At 38.3% G+C, this 24935-nt stretch overlaps 1 protein-coding gene across 3 annotated transcripts in view; it reads right to left on the reverse strand.

Annotated features, from left to right (window-relative positions):
- LOC5573666 overlaps positions 1-24935 on the reverse strand; it is a 121423-nt gene that overhangs the window by 34410 nt on the left and 62078 nt on the right. For all 3 annotated transcript variants that reach the window (XM_021842527.1, XM_021842524.1, XM_021842525.1), the window contains 2 exons: positions 3556-3702; positions 1697-3437 (listed from right to left, as the gene is read on the reverse strand). In XM_021842527.1, coding sequence (XP_021698219.1) covers positions 1697-3437; positions 3556-3671 — 1857 coding nt within the window. In that variant the 5' untranslated portion in view covers positions 3672-3702. The remainder of the gene's footprint in view (positions 1-1696; positions 3438-3555; positions 3703-24935) is intronic.

The raw sequence follows: 24935 nt of genomic DNA on the forward strand, positions 1-24935 counted from the left end.
ATTAAAAAAATGCGATTTTTTTTATTGAAGGCATATAGGTCACTTTTGCAGCTACGAGTGAGAAGAGACATATTTGCAAATAACTTCTTACATCATTATGAACAATAAAAGTACAAATTGCAAAGTTTTTCTTGGAAAATAATGAAATTGGCGCTTGGGATAGTTTTGCGATTATGTGTATAATATATGCCATTTATGCAAATTGTAAGTCATTTGACCAGAAACAACTTTCCCTTCCATACCAAGGTGGTTAAATGGCTTTATATTCCAGTTTTGATTTTTGTCCCGCATCTCCTTACATTCAACGCACTGTGCGTCGCACGGTATGTTTTGGACATGAAACGGAAATGTCCCCAATGAGGCCCTCGTGGATCCTGTGCCAGGAGATCTGGAGTGGCCACATCTGTTTTTATCGGGGTTTTTCTTCTTTGTTGACAAGTTCTCTCGAATTCACGAAGATTGATACGTCGAACGGTATGTTTCCGACAAAAAACGGAAATGTCCACAAAGAGACCCTGGCGGAACCTGTGTCAGGTGCTGTGGAGTGGCCACATCTATGGATATTTAGTTTATTCTTCCTTTATTGGCATGTTCTTCCGAATTCAAGAAGATTGAGACGTCGCACGGTATGTTTTGGACATTAAACGGGAATGTCCCCAAATAGGCCCTCGTGGAACCTGTGCCAGGATCTGGAGTGGCCACATCTGTTTGTACTGGAGTTTTTCTTCTTTTATGGACATGTTCTCTCGAATTCATGAAGATTGATACGTCGCACGGTATGTTTCCGACAAAAAACAGAAATGTCCTCAAAGAGGCCCTGGCGGGACCTGTGTCAGGTGTTCTGGAGTGACCAAATCTATTGAAATTTAGTTTATTCGTTCTTTATTGACATGTTCTCCCGAATTCATGAAGATTGAGACGTCGCACGGTATGTTTTGGACATAGAACGGAAATGTCCCCAAACTGGCCCTTCCGGAACCGGCTACGATGTTCCGGAACGGTCCACTTAGTCCAATTTTGTTAAAATGATGACAATCGACCATTATTTCACATTTTACATAAAAACTTTAGTGTTGTAGCTGAAATAAATTTAAAAAATATACACATTTCCCGAATTTGGCACCCTTGTGACCCCAGTACAACCCGGAATATCTCCGGCATGGTTCCGAATACAGAATTGTCCATTTATGACAAATAACTGAAACCTTTTCAAAGTAAACTGAGGGTAGTTTCAAAAAAATCGAATGGAAATTGACGAAATAACAGCTGTTTGAAAACGCCTTGTCCGAGGCCGGTAACGTAGAGGTTAAACAGCACTCCACCTCCATCACAAGTACGTTGAAGTCCCAAGTTTAGAAATTATCTGGATTTTGAGATATATCGGTTTGAAATTGTATATAGTGCGTTCATAATTATACGGCTTCTATGCTTACTTGTCGATTTGCTGCATTATTTAGGGTCACACTGTAAGTAAAACTGTCGAGTGCTGTTTTTAATTTTTTTAAAGAATATTTTAGTTAGGTGTCGCTAGATGCTAGATGCCCAAATGAAAGCATATAAAGCACAGCTGTTTGCTAAAACATTATTTACGAAACATTTCGAAACGATATATAAATAAATATTGTTTTTGTAAAACTACAAAAATATCACTTTAATTGGTGTTTGGTATAGATAAGCCAAATAATCATACACTCACCTTTCCCTGCAGGGAAACGTTCGACCCGTTGGACAACCGTACAATCGTTTGCAAGCTGGCCGGCGTTGATGCACTTTTGATGATCACCGACGACCCGCTCTGGTCTCCGGCACAGTCTTTGGCAATTTCCTCTTCCAAGTTACGAACGGCAATCGGTTTCGATACCTTGGGCATTTTGGCTGCATGTGACAGCAGCGGTGCCTCCATGATTTTCGAATTGTAACCGGGGCTTGACGTCTGGCTGAAACTGTCGCTCGATATGCTGGAATCTTGCCGCATGGTAACTCTTGGTGGAACGGATCGTACGGTTGCCGGATTGAGGCTATCTTGCTGCGTAATCGACTGCTGTTTGGTGCTATCCTGTGGGGTGGCATTGAGGGACGTATTCTGGTTTGGTTGCTGATGCTGCTGTTGCTGTTGATGTAGCAACTGCTTGTGCTGGTGACTTCGCATCGTCGAACGGTTCATTTTAGAGGTGTGTTGCAAGAGAGGCGCCTCCATATTTTTATTACTGTAGCTGGGGCTAAAAGTAGCCGGAAAACTGTCGCTTGATATGTTGGAGTCTTGTCGTTGATTGACTTTGGAGTGATGCACCTGATTCAATGGTGGGGGCTTGTGCATGTTGCGCCGAAAGCCGGTTGGACGACTGTAAAGCTCTTGAACGTTATCCAGGCTGGTTTTGTGGTTGAATTGAGCATTGTTCAGCTGTTGATGTTGTTGCTGTTGCCGTTTTTGCATTTGGCGCGATTCGAATGCTTGCTGAGAGCGTGATGGCAGGGCGGGAGGTGTTACTCGAGTGGGTGGTGGAATTTTCGGTGGAACGTTCGACTGTTTCCGCGTTGGAACCATTGGCAATCTTCGAGCACTTTTGCTTTCGATGCTTCGTGGAGAACTAATGTCCATTTTTTCATCATTAGAGTTTGGGGACATGGATGTGGAGGTTCTTATTTGACCACTTTTAACGTCAAAGTTGAAAATATTCTTTTTTAGGCTAAAGGGGGAATCGTTCATTTGTAGTGAATCGATTGTATCAGTCCGGTGCAGTTCAGACGACAGAAAACTGTCCAACGAAGATTGGGTGTCTTCTGACGAAAAACGACTTCGAAAGGTGCCCTTAGTGGAGCTGGCCGTTGTAAATATGGATCTATCATTTTCATTGGATGACACGTAACCAGTGTCTATAGTGGTTTGAGATTTATTAGAATCACTAGATGACCGATTAGATTCTATTGAGGACATTTTCTTGTTGAAAATCACGTAATCATCCGTGTCTCCGATATCATCGAAACTTGTCGTGCTTAAACTAGTGTGGCAGGAACCGATAGTTTTGGGTTTGCTTGGTGCAAAGAATCCAAACGTTTGTTCTTCGAAAGCTGACTGGCAGATTCGGTCCGGGCGGTATTGGGCATAACTTTTCGATTGGTGCTGGTGGTAGCCATCTAGTCTTACACTTGATGTGTGGCTCTGACTATCGAATGATTCTGACTGCCTTTGGGTGAACTTACCCTGAAAGGTTCGTTTTGGCACTGGAGGAGGAACTAGTTGCAATCCAGGGGGTTTCTTGATTTGGCGCTGTGGGATTTGATAGTTTTCATCCTCAATCATAGGAAATGAATCCGATGAGTGTCGCCGACCGCTGGAGCTTTTTGGTGGAGGCGTTAAATTGATTCCCTCATATCGATTATGTTTTTCCAGCAGGTCCAACAGGGAGTGATTTGTCAAACTGCCAGCACGTGTCGTCCTGTAAACCAGAACATAGTGAAAACAATTGACATTCATGAGTTGCAAACAAAGTGACAACCAATGGAAATTACCATATCCATTGAAACCCATTCGCTTCAATGATTATCGTCGCTTACCGTTTTTCACGTTCATCCAATCCGCTGGTTCCAGTGCAGTCTGTGTAATTAAAGGATGTCGCGTCGCCAACGTTTGCCTCAGGCGCGTAGGAACAGTTTGCAAATGACGCTGCCATGTCGATTACAGAAATGGGAATCACAGCTCGTCTGGAAGGAACGAAAGAGAGGGAAAAAAGCGTGAACAGAGAAGCTCACATATTATTTGATTATAGATGTGGATTGCAATGTAAGGCATCTCACTTCTATGCTCATATGTGTAGCAGAGTTTCCCAATTAATGTTTCATTGAACATGCTGATACGAATATACGAATTCACTCAGAAATACTTCTAGAAATTCCTATGAAATTTTACAACAATTTTCTCAAAGGCATATCCAAGAACTTCTTCGAAAACTCATCGATGAGGCTTTGGAAAGTTCCACAAGTTTAACAATGATTTCCTTTCACGACAAGTGAACGACACATATCAACACATTGAGAACCACCGTGATGCTGTTTTTGTGTGCACCATGCGCCTCCATAGAATTGCGAAAGCAAGCCCCAAAACAAGGAAGCCGCTCGCCACGAGCCAGACAGCCATCAACGGCGCGCATTATATCGACGCCAGCTGATTGTAACGCAATTGTGGCTAGATCGGACTGAGAATGACTTTCATTGTACAATCATTACAGATGCTAATATATCGGAGGCATTCGCCATCATGATATCACCCGGGGCGTAATACACTGTTATTTTTTTCCTGTAAGGAAAACGGAGAGGCAATAAGTGCGGAGAATCCTAACAAATTGCGCTCTCATGCGCCTTCTAGATAGGGTAACAATACATCATCACTGGTAGCAAAATTCTTTCATCTGCTTCACAATGTTGACTGAAAGTTTTACTTTTTTGCTAGCGGTAGCGATTTGGTATATGTTTATCACTGCGCGTGCAAAACCACGTGTAATGCCTAATATTAGACTGGCATATAAGAGCTTGATATCTTTTTAGGAATATCATAGCCTGATAGTGTTTTATAGTTAATCTGTTGGAAAAGATGATATTGTTATGTTGTATTTTGATATGCACAATAAACCGTTGTTTTCATGTGCTACTAGACTTGCACAAAAACAAAAAAATAATAATTATGGAGCACTCCCTAAATTATTGTCATAGAATTACAAAAAAAATCTCTCGAAGTTCTCGAAGTTCAATCATTTCCTCCATAAGCTATATAAGTTAAAAAATTCTTTATTTACTTGAAGTCCAATTATATTGGAAATAGCTCCTCTTTGGTTCAGTATACTTTTGATCAATTGATAAACATACTTAAATGTTCTTTCTTTCTCCTGGTATTGAAGATTTCAAAGCATAAAACAAAGATATCCGAATAAATAACATGAATAACTAATCATGTTAGTTAATCGGATATCATTGTTAGTTAATAAAGAACAACTAACTAAGATTAAAATTAACATTAAATAACAAAAGAATTAGATCGATAGATTCTATATATTGCAAAAAATAAATCGAACAAATCAAGAATACTATGTGGAAGTATTTTCGATATGTTAGTACCTTTTTCTTGTCATTGTTAGTAAGCTTCAGTTTCCCGCCACTTGAATTTACTTTTTGAACGAAGGATAGCGCAAGAAGGATATCGTTGCTTTTCCCATGATTTAGTTCTTGCCGACACAATATCCCCGGCAGATATCGCAATGTGTACCAGCAAACAGAAGGATACCGTTTACATATATTTATGGAAATGAGCCCAATGCCAGTACATGTTTGCCAACATGCAAACCACCAAATGGGGCATCTGTTGAAAGACGCTAGCTACTTGAAGACAAGACACACCCGTTGCAAGTGCCGGCAGTTGCCGGCTAACGAGGAGGGCACACTGAAATATCGAAGCCCAATCCGAACAATGTTTCTGTGGTAAGTCATGCAAAGAAAAATCGTACTGCCATCGATTACATGGAAATTCAATTACGTCCGAATTTTTGCAACGTCCTTGACAGCTATTGGAAATCGTACCATATAAGCTGAAAAGTTTTGCGTCCGGTCATATCTGCATTAGGGTGGCCCAGTGAAAATGCAGTGTTCACAAATCAACCTTATAATGGAAGATAAGATTTGCTAATAAATAGCATTAATAACTAATTACTGAAACGTCCGATTTGACTACGGTCTTCGGCAAAGTTGTAGCTGACGACTTCATCTAACAGTATCAGCGTTGCTATAACCCTCAAGCACGTGAACAAATACTATGATTGAATAAATTGCTTGTTTTTTCCCATAGTTATTCCCATGAACAGCTTTTGCACTCTCAGTTTACATCCAGTTATGGACATAATGGTTCCCTATTTCGCCATACGTGAAAATTTGCTTATATTCAAATTTTTAATCATTCTGAGTGTTGAGGTAGTTTAATATCAAATATATCTTGATGTTAAAACATTCAAAGAGAATGTGAAAGTTTTCGGGAAAACACATATGGCCAAATAGGGAAACACTATAGCCATAACTGGTACACTTTCCCTAGCTCAAATTTTGTGAGGATACCAAAAAATGATCTAGAATCGAATGAGCGATGTGGAACAAAAACGTTTTTTTAAACCACACTAATGTAGCATTTTTGTTAAACTAATAAAACTTTCAAAAAATCGTTTACGGGTTTCGCTAAATCGATTTATAAGCATTGAGACTATTTCATAGAATTTAAATTTTTTAAAGCAAATAAAATAACAGAAAAATCAAAAACTAATATGCACAAAACTACTCATGAAAATAAAAGTAAGCTCTTGAAATATCTGCATTAAATGAAATAACATGTCAATTTTCACCAAAAACGACCATTTTTCATAAATCAATCTGGTAGGAACTGTAAACATTTTTTTGGGAAGTTTATTTGTTCTGCAAATACGCTCCAAATGACCATCTTTCACTCTAGTACCATGACTTATTAGGTATTAATATTATTATTTTCAGTCTTCGACCTCAGCTGGTTCACCTCGAAAAGCACCATGGTTTTTTTTTCTTGGAAACCCTAATTCTGCACGTTGACTGTTTTGCTTACAGTGGACAATGTTGCCCTCGAAATGCACATATCGAATAGTTTGAAATGTTATCCTATAATATATATAGAGTAGGTACGTTGGTGTTTTCGACTGGTTGTAGTTTACACCGGTGAATTCTTCGGCTTTTATCGTTACAACTAGACTGGACGCCGAAAATTCTCCCGTTTTACATAGAGTGAGGTAAACAATCATAAATTGAAAACGATTACAACATTGCCGGACATATTGAAGCTACGCGATGTTCAAACAAAACAAATCATGTTGTTCAAACAAAACAAATCATGTCCATAGTTCAAAAAGCAAGTAATACCTATAGTATTGGACAGAATAAACTACGCATTGGTCGGTTTTTCATACAAAATGGTCAAATTTGGAGGTCCAAATGTCGGCTTTTAGTGATCCGATTGTTCTGAAATTTCAATCACCGTTTGTTTATAACTTGAATTTTACAGCATTTCATGAACAACACTGCGGAACATGTTTTTGTCTTACGAACTAAAATACAACTATTTACTTAATTTAGGTTTGCTTAATTCATTGCCGTTTTCAAAAATATAATAGCACTTCTAGTTTTCGAGATAATACAGATTTTGTCAATTTCAGTTTACCTGCATGCAAGTTCGCTTGCTTGGATGGCATTTTATTTGATAAGTTTGCTGCAGAATTCAAGCTTCATGGGTTAAACAATGGACCAATGCACTAGTTGGTTAATCTGACGTATGAGCGGTGCCGAATTCACTCGTTGCTATGGTCACGTAAATAACACCGCTCAAACGTCAAATTTTGAACTCGTGCATCGGTCCATACTTAGCAACAAATTTCATAATATTTTTAATGCTTAGCTACCACTTGCAGCCCTCTTAAGTGTCAGTTACTCGTATCCACTTATGATTTTATTATGATCATTTTCCGGTAAAACTGATTTCTTTCAAAATATTTCCTCATGGAAAAAAAAAATCGTTTTTCATAAAATTCTAATTTTGCGATAAAAGGTTTGTTATTTTGAATATTGGGATTTTTACACTGAACAAATTTCAAGCTATTCCTGAGATGTGACGAACATTTCTAGTCAATCGGAGCATTAGAAGACGAGGCCAAGGCCTCTCAACTTGATCATTTTGCATAAAAACGGCCAATCTGTAATTTATTATGTCCAGTACTGTATATACTTATACACAGGGTAGACAATTGTCACCGTCAAATGGAAAAAGTCGTCGACGAAACTAAAAGAAGAATCGTCATCGTTACTCAACCAGCGTTGGATGACGATTTGCTGCAGTGGTCCGCCACAAAGGCTCGGCGTCATGACGAACAAATAAGCCTCCTTTGTTATGGTCGAATCTTCGTTCGGGAGCTCTGAGCCGACTAAAAATATGAACTGTGGCGTCGATAGATTATGAGCCTTTTTTGGAAAAATAAAACAAAAACAAAAAAACAAAACTTGTTCGGAATTGAACAAACGATCTCTGAATCGTCACGCGCTCACCAACAGAGCTATTGTTGAAGCTTGAGCAATACGTGTTAAATCGCCAACACAAGCAATTCTGGGATGGCATTCGCCGTTTTGTTCATAACAAGCGAATATACAATAAACGCCTCCTTCGTTTGAGAAAGCGGAGCGAACGGAATGAAGACAAAGTTGTTCGTTGACGATTTTGGATTGACGTTCGTCGTGCATTCTTTCGTCGATGACGAGACGACGACCAGAGTTATTATACTGGATGAAGATGTCTTTTTTTATTTCGTCATCGCACTGTGACGAATCTGATGATCGTCTGCCCTGCTTATACATAGTAGTTATATTTCAATAAAAATACGAAACCTTTGAATTTTTATAGATGTTTACTGAATAATTATCGCATAATTTATGCTTTCGCCCTAGAATCTAATGGTACTTACCTTACTAGTCAGGCTAAGGCCTGGGTGGCCTCTGCTGTACGTAGGAGTCGTCTCCATTCGACTCGGTCCATGGCTGCCTGTCGCCAGCCACGCATTCTGCGAAGGGTCCGCAGATTGTCCTCAACTTGATCGACCCATCTTGCTCGCTGCGCACCACGTCGTCTTGTGCCGGTAGGATTGTTTTCGAGAACCATTTTCACCGGGTTGGTATCCGACATTCTGGTGACATGCCCGGCCCACCGCAGCCTCCCAATTTTTGCGAGGTGGACAATGGTTGGTTCTCCCAGCAGCTGGTGCAATTCATGGTTCATCCGCCTTCTCCACGTCTTCCATCTGCACTCCGCCGTAGATGGTCCGCAACACCTTCCGTTCGAAAACACCAAGGGCGCGTTGATCCTCTGCACGTTGGGTCCATATTTCGTGCCCATAGAGGAGTACCGGTCTAACCAGCGTCTTGTAGATGGTCAACTTCGTGCGATGGCGAACTTTGCTCGATCGGAGCGTTCTGCGGAGTCCAAAGTGGGCACGATTTCCAGCAACGATGCGTCTCTGGATTTCTCTGCTGGTGTCGTTGTCGGCGGTCACCAGTGAGCCCAAGTACACGAATTATTCGACAACCTCGATTTCATCACCGTCAATATGAACTCGAGGTGGGGGGCGTGCCGTGTCTTCTCTTGAGCCCCTCGCTATCATGTACTTTGTCTTTGACACATTGATGTTCAGTCCGATTCGCCTAGCTTCAGCCCTTAGTCGGATGAACGTGTCCGCCATCGTCTCAAAGTTGCGTGCAACAATATCAATATTGTCGGCGAAACCAAGTAACTAAACGGACTTTCTGAAAATCGTGCCACTCGTGTCTATCTCCGCTCTTCTTATCACACCCTCTAAAGCAATGTTGAACAGTAAACACGAAAGGCCATCACCTTACCGTAACCCTCTGCAAGATTCGAAGGGACTCGAGAGTGTCCCTGATACTCGGACTACGCACATCACTCGCTCCATCGTCGCCTTGATCAATCTTATCAGTTTGTCCGGGAAACCGTATTCGTGCATAATCTGCCATAGCTGTTCTCGATCGATTGTATCATAGCTATGCATAGGCCGATTTAAAATCGATGAATAAATGATGTGTGGGTACATTGTATTCGCGGCATTTCTGCAACACCTGGCGGATGGCGAATATCTGGTCCGTTGTTGCTCGTTCGCCCATAAATCCTGCCTGATATTGTCCAACGAATTCTCTAGCAATTGGTGATAGACGGCGGCATAGAATTTGGGAGAGTACCTTGTAGGCGGCGCTCAAAATTGTGATCGCACGATAATTGGCGCAATCCAACTTGTCGCCCTTTTTGTAGATGGGACAAACGACACTTTCCATCCACTCCTCCGGCAATACTTCCTCCTCCCAAATCTTGGAAATAACCCAGTGCAGCGCTCTTGCCAGTGCATCACCACCGTATTTTAGCAACTCGCTCGGAAGTTGGTCCACTCCAGCGGCTTTGTTGTTTTTCAACCGTCTAATCTCCGTTTCTACCTCTTGGAGATCTGGAGGTGGAAGTCTTTCGTCGTCCACGCTGGCTCCCAAAGTTATTTCCGTGCCACCTCCGTTACTGGCCACATCACCATTAAGGTGCTCGTCGTAGTGCTGCCGCCACCTTTCAACCACCCCACGTTCGTTCGTGAGAAGATTTCCGTCACAGTCTCTGCACATGTCGGCTTGTGGCACAAAGCCTTTGCGCGAACGGTTAAGCTTCTCGTAGAACTTCCGTGTGTCTTTAGCGCGGAACAGCTCTTCCATCGCTTCGCGATCTCGTTCTTCTTGATGGCGCTTTTTTCTTCGAAAGATCGAGTTTTGTCTGTTCCGCGCCTGTTTATACCGTGCCTCGTTCGCTCTCGTGCGGTGTTGCAGCACTCTCGCCCATGCTGCATTCTTCTCATTCTTCAACTGCTCGCATTCGCCGTCGTACCAGTCGTTTCTCTGATTCGGGGCCGCTGGACCTAGTGCTGCTGTTGCGGTGCTACCTATGGCGGATCTTATGTGCCTCCAGCCATCTTCAAGAGTGGCGGCGCCAAGCTGCTCTTCCGTTGGTAGGGCCACTTCCAACTGCTGCGCGTATTCTTGGGCTACTTCTGAGTCCCATAGCCGCTCGATGTTAAGCAACCAGATAGTGATCCGAATCTATATTCGCACTGCGGTATGTGCGAACATTGGTAATGTCAGAGAAGAATTTTCCGTCGATTAGAACGTGGTCGATTTGGTTCTCGGTTAGGTTATCGGGTGATCTCCAGGTGGTCTTATGGATATCTTTGCGGGGGAAGAAGGTGCTTCGGACTACCATACCACGAGAGGCTGCAAAGTTGACGCATCGTTGGCCGTTGTCGTTAGATACGGCATGCAGACTGTTCCGCCCGATCACCGGTCTGTACATCTCCTCTCGTCCTACCTGTGCGTTCATGTCACCAACAACGAGTTTCACGTCACGCGGAGAGCATCCGTCATAAATCTGCTCCAGCTGCGCGTAAAACGTCTCCTTCTCGTCGTCGGGTCTCCCTTCGTGTGGGCAGTGTACGTTGATGATGCTGTAGTTGAAGAAACGGCCTTTTATCCTCATCTTGCACATCCTTGCGTTGATCGGCTGCCACCCGATAACGCGTTGTCGCATCCTGCCCAACACTATGAAGCCAGTTCCTAGCTCATTTGTGGTGCCACAGCTTTGGTAGAAGGTAGCCGCTCGATGTCCAGTCCAACAAAGTTCCTGCAGCGCAACGATATCGAAGTTACGGGGATGTAGTTCGTCATAGATTATCCTGTCGCAACCTGCGAAACCAAGTGACTTGCAGTTCCATGTTCCAAGTTTCCAATCGTAATCCTTATTTCGTCGCGTGGGTCATTGCCGATTATTCCGGGTCGTATTATCTCCTATGTTATTCGCAATAAGGTTTTTTACGGGTGGCTTATTGGGCCTACGCCAACACTCCTGTCTCGCCGGAGCGCCATCGTGCCAGCTCTGTTTAACGTCCCATTTAACACTAGGACGATCGCGCTGATGGGGCTACCACCTTGGATTTAGCTGTGCGCGATTCAGCATTTCTTTTACTATCTAATGGTAACCAAGTTAATTTGTTGTTACTGAGAAAAGTATGAAGAGTATGCGGTTTATTTGATACCAAAAAACTTAAAATCGGTTTATAACTGGTTTGAATGATATCGGTTGATTCTCATATTTTAACATTGATTCCATCATATATTAATCATTTTTGTAATATAGATAAGCAGCCTTTGAACAAAATCGAATTAAGTCAAGAATATAGGGCATTGCATACTCTTAGGCGTTTAACCACAGGCAAACAGACATAACACTATAAAGAAATTGTTTTGAAAAACATCGTTCGGCTTATTTTTCGGCATACTAGCACCCTCCATAACACATAGCCTGAAACGATCATTTGCATGTGGCATAGCCCTCGACTCGCATGCAATAATTTTATTGGCGGCATTCCCTCGTGCGGTGAATTCACTACAGCTAAAACAATATTCACTGGAGTAATTTTAGGTAGATAGAGAGTAGCGTTGCGTTCATTTCTCTCCGAAAGAGAGAAGGGATGCGAGCGCAGTTGCGCCACCATGACAGTTGCGAGTAAAGTTCACACTATACTATACTTTCAGTTTGACCGTTATAGCATGAGAAGGATACGATCGAGAGTGGTATATCCGTTTTTTCTGTGGTTTAATGTTATATAGAAATTTCAAACTTTGATTACAAAAATGGTTCCAATTTGTAGAAACGCTTTTCGGTAACCGATTTGAAATTTATTTCAAGTTTTAATATAACTAGGTTGTCAAAGATAAGTGACGAACTTTTGAAAACTTCATTGATGAGTGATTGTAGAATTGTTTGTAAGCGTTTGAATAATGCTAAATTTTTTTTTATCAATTTTGATATTCGAATATAAAGCCTCGGAAGTTTTCGATTCGAACGAAAATAGATCTGACATGAAGTCTCATACTAATAATCTCCTCCGTTATTTTTGATTTTCCTGACTGATTACAAGGTTTCTGTTATTTCGTTCAATAAATTATGAGTCCCACTCTATCAAATCTATGTGCATTATCTAAGACAGCGGAAGTGGTGGAAAAAGGAACAGGGGTGGTTAAATGAACACCGTACCATTTACAGTGGAAATAGTAGTTTACGGAACAAATTGCAGAATGATGATTATTACAGCACGAGTCGTAAATTTAATTTCGTAAAAATCTGAAACGAGTTATGTACAACATTTTTTGCAATTTCGTAGAAGACCACTTGAGGTAATCAGAAAAGTAGGCCGTTTCATGACAGATTGGCATGATGAAAAACCGCCTATTACGATGAGAAATTGCAAAAAGAAAATTTCAACATTTTTTTTTTGTCATGGATGGACGATTTGAAGCATTTATTAGAGTGTTCGGGTTGATCCGTAGGTCAATTGAAGTGAAAACATCAACGAAAACTAAAATTTTAGATACCACGTTTGAAAAATAGAAGTGATATAATATTAGGCTCGGAGGTCTTGAGGTATTTCAGTGAGGCGTTTGTTGTTAAGATATTATGTCAAATCTGATAACTTTAGTTTATTTTTTTCAATCGGGTCCCATGATACATGGATGTATTTTCAGAAAAATAATGGAAATTTTCAAAAATATTTGGTTTGCTTACGTATGGTGTTCATTTTACCACCATCAGCTGTTCATTTTACCCAGATAGTGTAGGTTAAATTAACATTTTCATCTTTTTATGCCAGCGATGAAAATATGTGAAAATTTAGCTATCTATTGTGTCGCTGCTTTAGATAACATCTCAATTTTTGATGTTGTGGGATAGAACGATACAAATTCATCGTTTTCCCATTAGAAATAATATAATATCCTCAAAGTGTTCATTTTACCACCCCTTCCCCCAACTCACCTTTTACGGTACCTAATATTCATCTGAACCAATTTATATGGAACTCGTCATAGAATTACGGAATTTATAGCCAATGTTATAATCGTTGCAATGAATTTCCCTGGAAACTCTCGTGCATAGCTTGGTAATGTTGCCGTCACATATACATTTTTTTTTTGAAAAGTATGCTCTGCGCTGGGTGCGTTGAACCGGATAAAGTTTAAAGCAGCAGCAATTATCAAGGGACAGCTTCCTGCTATATAAATCCGAAGACTCGTCGGCACTTGGCAATTATGGGAGATTTTCAGATTAAAAGCCAAACCAATTTGCTTCGTTGTCTTACCCGTAAGGGGCAAAATTCTTGCTGCCTTAGCTCAAATCGTTATGTCACAGCCCAACGAACAGTTTGTCGCAATTACTAAGGTGCGTGATGCCGCGTTGGGGGATGCTGAAAATTCCTTTCATTGCTTCACGTAGCAGAAGCGGGCTACTGGGCTTGTTGCTAGACTTCAGCGCTAACGGAAGGCAGCTAAATTAACAAGCTCTGTGTTTCATGAACAGGTAGCCAATTAAACAGTAAGAACAATAGTTTGAACAAAACAATAAAATAATTCAAACAGGCACTAGAAAATATATTTTTACCAAATAATCGATAATGATGAGCAATTAAAAACTGTAAATATTGAGCAATAAAAATTAAAAATAAAAAACATTTGAAATAAGCACTTTACATTTCAAATATTTTAGGAAAAAATATAATAAGCATTGAGTAATAAAAAAAAACTTTCGATGACGAATTAAAACTAAGCTCTTTAAACTTCGAAAAGCGCCCATAGAAAAATAAAATTATGCACAAAATAACAATAAGTGATCAATAATAACTGCTAATACGTATTTCTGTTATAAGGTGCTTATTATAAGCTTTCTTTGAATAAATTCTAATTTGTTGTGCTTGTTTTCAGTTTTTTCTTAGGAAATTTTTGGTTCTTAAATGGTGTTTTTTTATTGCTTTATTTTTGCAATGATTTAGGCGATAAATATTCCTAAATGTTATTTTGAAATCTCCAATATCTAATTATTGCTTGTTTTGCATTGTTTTGGTGCCTGTTTCCGAAAGAATTTTGTGATGATTATCTTTTTCTTACGGTATGATAACAGTTTTCCATTTTAAGAAGCTTGGTGGTGACTTGGGTGTTCTCTTTTAGGGTTTTCAGAATTATAAAACGATGAAAAATCAATGTGCGCTAGTTTTGTTGTTAAATTCAATAACCACAGAAACAAAACACAAATCAAAAACTCATCAAATTTTCCGATCGCTTGGTGACATAGAACTACATATATGGCCATAATTTCTTTTCATCGCCAACCATTTCTATCTTTCTTGGGCTCACGCTGCTTGCCGAGAGATAACGAGCAATATTTTAATATTTCTTAGTATTCCACTTTATCATTTCACGAAAGGGTGGTCTTATGACGACGGTGGGATGAGAATTACCCGAACTACCCCACCAAAAAGCGCACGGTCTAGGTCGGTTGGTGGGGGAACTAGGTGTAAAATGCGCCGCTGGGGTAAAATGCGTCACCGCAATTTCAAAAAAAAAAAAAAAAAAGATATTTAAGTCAAATTCGATCATTTTATATGAATCAATTATTTCTTATATCGAGGTATTCTGTGTAAGTAAACACTATCATCTTAATTTAGTAAAACCAATTTAACTATTATTAGCCTTAGCAGATCAGAATTTTTACAGGTGAGTTGATTTCACCTGTTTATTAGCGAAAAAACGCTTTCAATTAAGGTTAGTTAATAAACTTAACCTAAATTTTAACCGCATTAATAGTAGCAATAGACACGGTGCTTCAATTACCGTTATTATCAAATAAAATATACCATCCAAACGGCAGTCGGCAGTTGATTTCTGACGTTGTTCTGCATCTCTGGGCCGAATTTGAAAAACAAAAATCCTTAGTCAGAATTTTGAGTTACGCCCTTTTGAAGTTTATATGGTAGAAATCACATGAAGTATGCCACTTCAATTTGTTTCAACGAACGTATCACAATTAAATGTTGTAGTTTTATTTTTTTATCTGGTTTTGAATATTCCAAAAAATTTTCTAGACCGACATATGAAAAGGGCCAATGCTATGTTTAGTTATTACTAATCAGCCAATACACGAAAAATATATCTACCAATCTAACGCCTGATAGTGATTTTAGAAAATTTTCCAAAGCATTCAAATATGTATGAATAATTCTTGGACAAGATATGCAGATACGCCCTTTTGAAGTGTATGGAAAGAATATTGCATGGTGAATTCCGTTCCATCTATAATCAACGGTTCGGTGAATATATAATCAATACACATTTGCGGTTGTTCTTATTTCGTTCAATTTAGCAAGTTGCATAAAAATTTTCACGTACACATATTGTCTAGAATGATAGTAGAAAAGGGCCAAAGTATAATTGAAATATATACAACACAATATAGCTAAACAATGACTGTATCAAAGTTGATCGAAACACTCGAACATCACATATCTCTATCTTTATTATATATTTGCAATCTATTTAATTATTTTCTATTCTAGTCTGTTCTATACTACACTACTTAAATTTATTCTATATATATATATACATATTTTACTAATGCCAATGTTGTAATCAACAATTGCGCGCAATCATTTGGACGGTACACTTTCGACGTTTGTACGAGTTTATAGCACTAACAGGTCTGTGAAACAGCGCTATGCACAGACTCCGACGCCTACTCATTATGTCAGCCTAGTCCTCGACCAGTCGCATTGCAGAAGGCTTTTACATGAAACTTGCTGATATGATATTTCAAAGATTTCGGCAGACTCAGCTCTTCCCAGCTCTCGACAAACTTGTTCAAATTACCTTCAAAACTGAGATCCAGCTCAAATGACAAGCATTTAATACAAGACCAGGGAGCGCTATAAAGCCGTACAAACATCGAAAATGTATACTATTCAAATATTTTTCGTGCAGTTGTTAATTAACACAGTGTTCATTTGTAAAAATATTTCTAAGAACAAGTAGGGTGCCAGAATAGAATAAATTTAAGTAAAGTAGAATTGAATACAATAGAACAGATAAAAATAGAAAATAATTAAACAGAATTGAATAGAATACAGATATATAATATAGATAGATGTGATGTTCGAGTGTTTCGATCAACTTTGATGCAGTCATTGTACAGCTAAATTGTTTTGTATATATTTCAATTATACTTTGGCCTCTTTCTAATGTCTGTCTAGACAATATGTGTACGTGTAAATTTGGGATCATTCAAATATTACGTAACGCAATAGGGAGAGGTAGATGGTCTTCGATAGTGTTAGGGTTCATACAAAAATTTTAAATTTTCCGTTCAAAAGCTGTTACGTGGGGCAAGGAGGGGGTCGCAAATTGGAAAATTCTGCTTTATGTAATATTTGAATCATCCTTTTTATGCAACTTGCATAATTGAATGAAATAAGATCAACCGCAAAAGTGCAATGATTATGTATGCACCCAACTGATGATTATAGATGGAACGGAATTTACCGTACAATATTCTTTCCATACACTTCAAAAGGGTGTATCTGCATATCCTGTCCAAGAATTTATACATATATATATGTGAATGCTTTGGACAATTTCCTAAAATCACTATCAGGCGTTAGATTGGTAGATATCATGTTTCATGTATTGGCTGATTAGTAATAGCATTGACCCTTTTCACATGTCAGTCTAGAAATTTTTTATAAAAATGTATTTTTAAATATCTAAAACCAGACAAAAAATTAAACTACAAAATTATAATCTGTTTGTTTTAACAAGTTAAAGTGGCATACTTCATGTGATTTCTATCATATAAACTTCAAAAAGGCGTAACTCAAAATTTTGACTAAGGATTTGTTTCAAATTTGACCCAGAGGTGCAGAACAACGTCAGAAATCAACTGCTGACTGCCGTTTGGATGGTATATTTTTTTTTGATAATAACCCAGACAACCAGAAGTCGCATAGCAGTATACGAGCAAAGTCGCTTATTTGTATGAACTGCATCACTTCCGCACTACATGGTGGATGAAATCGTTTCCTCGTATACAACGCTATTTTATGAGTTCATATGTACATTCCATATCGTCCCGTATACTTGTACAAAGTAAGTCGGATCAATCCGTAGCAGCTGTCAAATAAATTTTGTTATCATAAATTAAGTCGCATAAGAGCACAAACTAATTCGTAGCAAAATCTAAACACTCGCATAGCATGTTATGTTTCATCATATAAAATATGCACGTATATCGCCTCCAAGTTTGTACGTATAAAGCCTTTTCTCGACATCTTATACGTGAAACTTTGCACATATAAGCATCGCATAACGCAAAAGGTGATTTGGTTATACGTACATTCTGGTTGTCTGGGAACTGTAATTTGAGCACCGTGATAGAGAATTGCAACGATTTTTTTTATATAAAATTGTCAATAGTTTTATTTGACATTTGTTCCAATGTTTCAACATTGGATATTCTATGTAAACTCATTAGTACTATACCAGTGAGGGAGCATCATAATCATTTTAAAATTCTTATTTTTAATCCGCTACAGAGCTTTATTTCTGGTATTACAATATCTGGTCCATTTTGGAACGCATACAATATGACCGGCCTGAAAATTTGTTTGAAGGTCTAAGGTAAAGTCAATGACTGTTTTTAGTAATTGCAAGCTTATCAATGCGAATCTATGAAATTAACAGTTAATTGAATTCTTCCTGAGCGCATATTACCTCTTTATCCCTTAACTTGTTTGCTCTATGGTTGACAGGGTGACATTGCCGGAGAATGTCAGAGAGTGAGAGGAGCCATTTTTCAAACGTAAAAATTGAGTGTCATTTTTTTACTTCCCGGATCGCTCTCAACATGCCCCTTGGCCATGGCCACATAGCTTGAACTTATTTCTGCGGGATGGCCCGGGCTAAGATTTTCCGTTTTCCACCGCCAGAATAGCTGTTTGGCAGTGTTTGGTGATAAAATTAAAAGCTTGGCTTGTCATCCTTTCTACCACTGTAGTGCTGATAACGCCATCCGAGAGTATCTCATGAAATAAGGGGCTTGCGCTATGGTATGAAAAGATACCCACCGGATGTGCGATAGTTGGCATGGAAATGGAGGACAGTACAGATGAAATATGCCGGTCTTTACCGGAGTCAGCTGATTCAGAAAAGGATTATTGCCGAATTAGTTGGGCCACAAGACTCACAAGAGAAAGCCTCTGAAAAGTTTGCACTTCTTTTTAAGGTGAAATATTCCAGAATCCATAAATTGCCATCATAATCGCTTATATTTAAAATGAAGAAATATCTCATTCGAAAGGCAATAAGGTAATCTTACGTCGTACACATTTTGTGAAAAAAAAACAGTTTCTAAATTTAGTTTGCAAAATATTTACTAAAATTGTGACATTCTTCGAAAATTACCCTGGATTCGAAAATAAACATGGATAGTATTCAAAGCATTAGATCTACCACAATATTTTTCTTTATTCATATTTACCCCTAATATTGACTCTTGCTTTGATATTTGATCTTAACCAGATGGCAAAACTTGAAGCGAGATGGCATTATTTCTGAATGCTACCTCATTAGTTGGTACTCTCTGATATTAGTCTAACTGCTTTCGAAATAGAACGAACGCAAGGTTCAATTCAATTTCACAGGGAGGAACACAATAGAAATGATTATTTACTTCATCGATGATGGTGCAATTGGCGCTGAACGGACTTCCTACGTGTCTGCTCTTGTCAGATAAAATAAACCCTTGACCTGAAATGTGCACATCGTTCCGAAATGAATTCCCAGTCAACAAAGTGAAGAAATAATCCTATCATCCGAAAAGTAACAATAGCGCTGACATCCTATTTCCCGAGCAATGATGATCAACACATGCTCTTTTCGTTTGGGTCGAGGCGGGCTATTCATTCGCTTTGGAAGTGTTGAGATTTTTTTTCAAGTCTTCAAGAGCTTCCTATAGAAAACGAAGGGTTGCGAACAAATCCAAGGATTATAGATTTACCAATTTTTTTTGCCATGTCGAATATATTGCTTGCTTCAATAAATTTCGATCAACGAAACGACGACATCATATTGGTGGAAAGATTTGAAATCGAAAAAAAAATCATTCAATAGTTAAAAATTTTCAATTTCAATTTTCAAAGTTCAATTCATTTAAATCCAATTTAATCATAATTACTAAAATCAAACTTCTTTTATAAAATAGTTGAATTCTAATTATAAGTACCCAAATTGAAGATATCTTGTATCGGAACGCAGAGCCCAGAAAAAGGACTCTTGATTGTTTATTCACTAAAAGAAGGATCGCAAACATTTTCCGGCTCCTAGTTACAAGAATTTGAGACTTTTACATCACTGCTCTGGAGGCAAAGATTTGTACTTCATTGGAGCTCTCTAACATTAGCACATCTCCGCAAGAATCTATGCAAGCTTCTGAGTTCTGACACCACTTTTAACTTGGTCGTTGCCTAATTTTTTAGTTTAGGAAACCGAAATAATTCATAAAACGCAATATGAATTTATTTCTCATGCCGTATGAAAAACATATGAAAGCTTAATTTTCTCGATTCAAGTTATTTCATGTGGCTGTTTTTTTTTCTCTTCTTATGTTCAGTTTCCTGAGTGCAGTGCGAAATGTGATTTGAATGTTTTCTTCAAATATCATATAAATGATGTGCCCAAACATAGGAGATAAAGTGTGAACAACGAATGGATATGGTTCGGTTGTTGGTTTCAGTAGCAGATGCCAAAAGAAACCAAAAACTGGATCTCTATCACGATAAAAAGTAAGAAAAAAAAAAGTTTTCTAGCTTTGATCTTGACGAGAAGCAGTAAAAATCTCTAGTTTTCCGTCGTAAAGAAGCCGTTTTTCATGAGTGAGCTGCATATTCTTTCTGCAAAATAGGATTACTGCCAAGCATAACAAGGAGCATGCCTGCCATAGCAAGCCAAACAGGCAGAAAAATATAAAATAGTGAAGAAACCTTCTCTTTGACACACCTCCACAGTTATTCCTCGGCAAACGAAGAAAAAAGTGTCGAAGAAAGAGCTTTCTTTGAGCAAAATAAAAACGAAAGCCAACATCTCAAAGTTTTTTTTTCCTACAATGAACGAAATCAAATCACTTGTGTTGCGAAGCTACGAGATTTGTCGAAAGCTCTTGACGGATTTTGATTGCGTTCGATAATTGGAAAAACCATTTCCATACTAACGAATTGCACCAGCTCCACCTTCACCCCTCGTCGTCGTCAGCCCTACCAAGCTAAGCAAATCATCTAAAAAAGAGATGAAATCGGTTATAGCTTCGCAACGAGATCATGAAATTGCGAGCAAAAATTGAATGTTTATCCTGATAATTGACTCGTCGGATTCGGAGAACGGAACGGAAACAGTGAGTTCGTTTCGAGTATCCTCCGTGATACTCAAACAAGACAACGGTTATGGTTTTGGATTCCTCGTTCGACTAAAATTGCAGACGAGGCGACGTTCGAACGAGGTGTGACCAGTTTTGTGGCTTTTTCCGCGCTTAGTCGTAGACGCTGTCGGAACTCATTTGCTTTAGTAAACAAAAATTTTAATGATTCACCAAATGAAGGATTAATAAAATAAATAAAATAGTGCATTGCATACTAAAAATTATAAAACTTAGCGATTTGGTAAAGCTATGGCTGTTCGTTTGTTCGAATGTCCAAATTAGTCGTAATAAAACGGTTTTGATTCCTATAATTTGGGGGTGTTATTTTGAAGGTGACAGGTTAAAAGACCGAAGTACTTTAGGCCGCAGTACGTTGGGTTGAATGGGACATTAGGTCGAAACTTTTAAAACTTAATTGAAACCATGCTTTTCATGATTCATGTGAGTATTTGTGACATTAAAGTTTTCTTTTTATCAAGAAAAAACAAGTTATTTATGAATACCTTAATGATTTCAGCACAACACACATATCATTCTCCTCAACAGACCCGTGCAATAGAAACATAATGGAGAAAATTAGGCTTTCTTTTGGGTGATGCCGCCTTAGGTTCCCTAGCAGAGCATCCTTTTTTTTGTTTTTTTTTTTACAAGATGGAAATCTGAGAAGGTAATTCAGGGAGTGTGGGGATGTCGCACCAACGTTGACCTACTGAAACCAGCCGATACACTGTACTTGAGCAATTCTGGAACTACTGGAACCGAGCCTGATACTCAGCTTTATTAGTTATAAATCCAGGTTATTAGACAGGAATTTTCTTTTATAATTCGATTTCTGACAACAGAATAATTCTACGACATATCTTTGAATTCAGTAAGAATGAATTCATAAATTCAATTAATGAAAACCGGCCAAAAACATTGATTGTATTAAACAAACATTTTTGTACCATTCATTGAATGAAGTTTATAGATTGGGCAACGGGACATTAGTAAGTCTTGTTGTAATATCTGTAGTTTTAACGTAAAACATTGACAAAAGTGCATTAATTCAGAATGTAAATCTTACATTTTGAAGCAAAAAAAACATCCTTGATTTTCTGAACCATAAAGTATCGTTTTTACTACCGCCCAACAAGCAAGTGAAAAATAGTGAAATTGAAAGATTTGTGGTTGGAAATTGAAAGATTAGGTTTTGTTCTAATGTGGACGTAATGCCGAAACGCAGGTGTATTATTTCGAGGTTGGAAAATCTGGCGGCCATCTCGGATTTCGACGCCATCTTGGTTTTTAGCAGTTAAATGATGTTTTACCATCTCAGTGCTCATCATGTTGAATTATGAGGTCTCCGTTAAAAATAACAATCAGATTTTATTCAACTGATTGTTCATTTCTATCAATGGTTTAGACGAAATAAATGAAAGAATTTATGCTATTTCTCAACTCGAAGATATGCAGAAGAATCATTCAGATAGCAAACAAGCGTTAAAAAATCATATTTGATAATTTGTTTTTAAAGCTAGTTAAGCTGAGGGGCTGGCTCTGTTCCAGTAGGGACGTAACGTCAGGAAAAATAAGAACAAGAAGAATAATAAGTGTAACGGTAGCATTAAAGTTCAAAATGTTGTGTGCTAACAAGGTGACAAATCATTCTACTACTTAAAACCAAGATGGCGTCATAATCCAAGATGGCCGCCCGATTTTTTTACTTAAAATAATATTCTTATTCTTTACTCGACTCAATAAAACACCAAAGATTGAAAACTTGTTTCTTTGTAGTACAAAAAAAGATTTTTGTATCGATTGCATTCGCCATATGCGTCAAAATCGTAGAACATGATTTAGAAAATCGTTCATTTGATAGAGTAAATACCATTGCTCACCTATTTTCTGTAGCCTATCTTACGCAATTTTTTCTCAGCTTTCTGATGGTGATCTCAGAATTCAAAACTAGCGATGCGCTAATGGTGAAAAAACGATTTTTCTATCCAAATTCAAAATGGCCGTCAAATTTTTTTCGATTTCAAATGAAAGCTATATCCTTTCTATATACGATGCCACTAAGTTTGCTATGTGTTCCAAGCGAAATATGAGACATATAACGTGACGAAATACCCAAGATTTATGAAAAAATGGCCTTTTTCGCAAACTGTTCAGCTAGCTGGCGTACGAGGGGTCCACCAATTTGAGAAAACATAAAGGACCACCCTTAAGTTTTATCAAAAACTAACGATCAGTGACATAAAATTAAAATTCTAACGATGGGTGCTGATGCACTGTGTTTTATTTCCTCGATTTCATGCGCTTTTTGAATAGCGCCCAAACCGTTGATTTTAGCGATATAGTTTGTTCGGAGAAGTTTCTTGGTATATTAAAGCGCAACTTTTGACGAAAAAAGTTTTGTGATTAACCCACCTAGCAGTGAGATAGAAAAACCATTTTTTCAAAACATTTAGATAGACATATGGTGTCTTCGGCAAAGTTGTAGAATTGTCAATTTGAAACAACTTTGTCGAAGACACAATTTTTCTATCTCTTATACTTTTTGAGATGTATGCCCCTAAAAATCATATTTTTTATCATAACTTTTTTCCAAGATTTTTAACATTTTTTGTGTTTTCTACAAAGTTGTTTGTCATGAAAAAACTCGTGTTTTTGCAGAACATATCATCACCCTTTTTTAAATAACAAAGATATTCATGAATTACTCTTTTTCCAAGAGGTAGTTTAGGAATCTACAACTGGCTTCGGCGCAAAATGTCGCAGACAACTCTTACAAATCATGAAAGTACCATATCTCCCCTTTCGGCTGTTGATAAAAACTTTTGTCTATAAGCGTCTTTGCATGGGTTTTTACTATCAAACAAATAAGCCTTATTAAAACGAACTTGACTGATAATTCTTTTTCCTTAAGAGATAGAGAGGTGTGACATTCAGCAAAAACACGCGTTTTAAGATGTTTAACAACTTTGTAGAAGACATGAAAAATGTTTAAAATCTTGTAAAAGAGTTACGATTTTTTTAACATAAAGTACACAAATTTGTATGAAAAAACTCGTTTAAAATCATTTTTGTTCATAACTTTTTACTTAAATTTTTAACATTTTTCATGTCTGCAACAAAGTTGTTTAATATCTTAAAACGCGTGTTTTTGCTGAACATTGCACCTCTCTATCTATTAACGAAAAATAATTATCAGTCGAGTTCGTTTTAATAAGGCATATTTGTTTGATAGTAAAAACCCATGCAAAGATGCTTACAGACAAAAGTTTTTATCAACTGCCGAAAGGAGAGATATGGTACTTTCATGATTTGTAAGAGTTGTCTGCAGTGCGCATCGTACCTTCGTGCTGTGCGTACACGAATTCTCTCTGCTCTTGGAAGTTTTCTTAAAAACTACCTAAAGCAATAAAACAGTACTTTTCAGTGCTACACAAACAGTACTTTTCAGTGCTAAAATTCAAAACGGTACTTTTCAGTGCTACTTAAACAGTAATTTTCAGTACTATTTTTCTACTATTGATCCCTTTACGATCCTTGTCTGGTCCCGTGCCTTCGATTTTTCGTTGGACCCGTTAACGAAAGCTAGCGGTGGTAATCCTTCTTGGACACCGTATAGGGAAGGTCACGTCTTTCTCGTTTATTATTTAAACATGGTATCAACAACTAACAAAAGGAAGGGTGAATCTCTGAATTCACTACTTCCTTCCAAAAAAGTGGGTTTTAAAACTGTCACTACACGTGGCAAGAATGGAAGAAAGGACGCTTCCCCGGAATGCGAAGTTTCTTCCAAGGGTGAAATGAATAATTGTATCGAAATGAGCAATCAATTCGATGCTCTAGACAAATTTTCCGAACACCAAATCGAAGCAGCCTCTAGCCCAGGCTCTTTGATTCAAGTGAGGAAGCCAAGAGTGCCGCCTATCGTGGTCAGTTGTTCCGAATTTGGGGGATTTAGGCAGGAGATCTTGAACTCCATTAGGGGAATCAAGGTTTCCTTCCAAATCGC

This window comes from Aedes aegypti, chromosome 2, assembly GCF_002204515.2.
Source record: "Aedes aegypti strain LVP_AGWG chromosome 2, AaegL5.0 Primary Assembly, whole genome shotgun sequence".
In the NCBI taxonomy this organism is placed as follows: domain Eukaryota; kingdom Metazoa; phylum Arthropoda; class Insecta; order Diptera; family Culicidae; genus Aedes; species Aedes aegypti.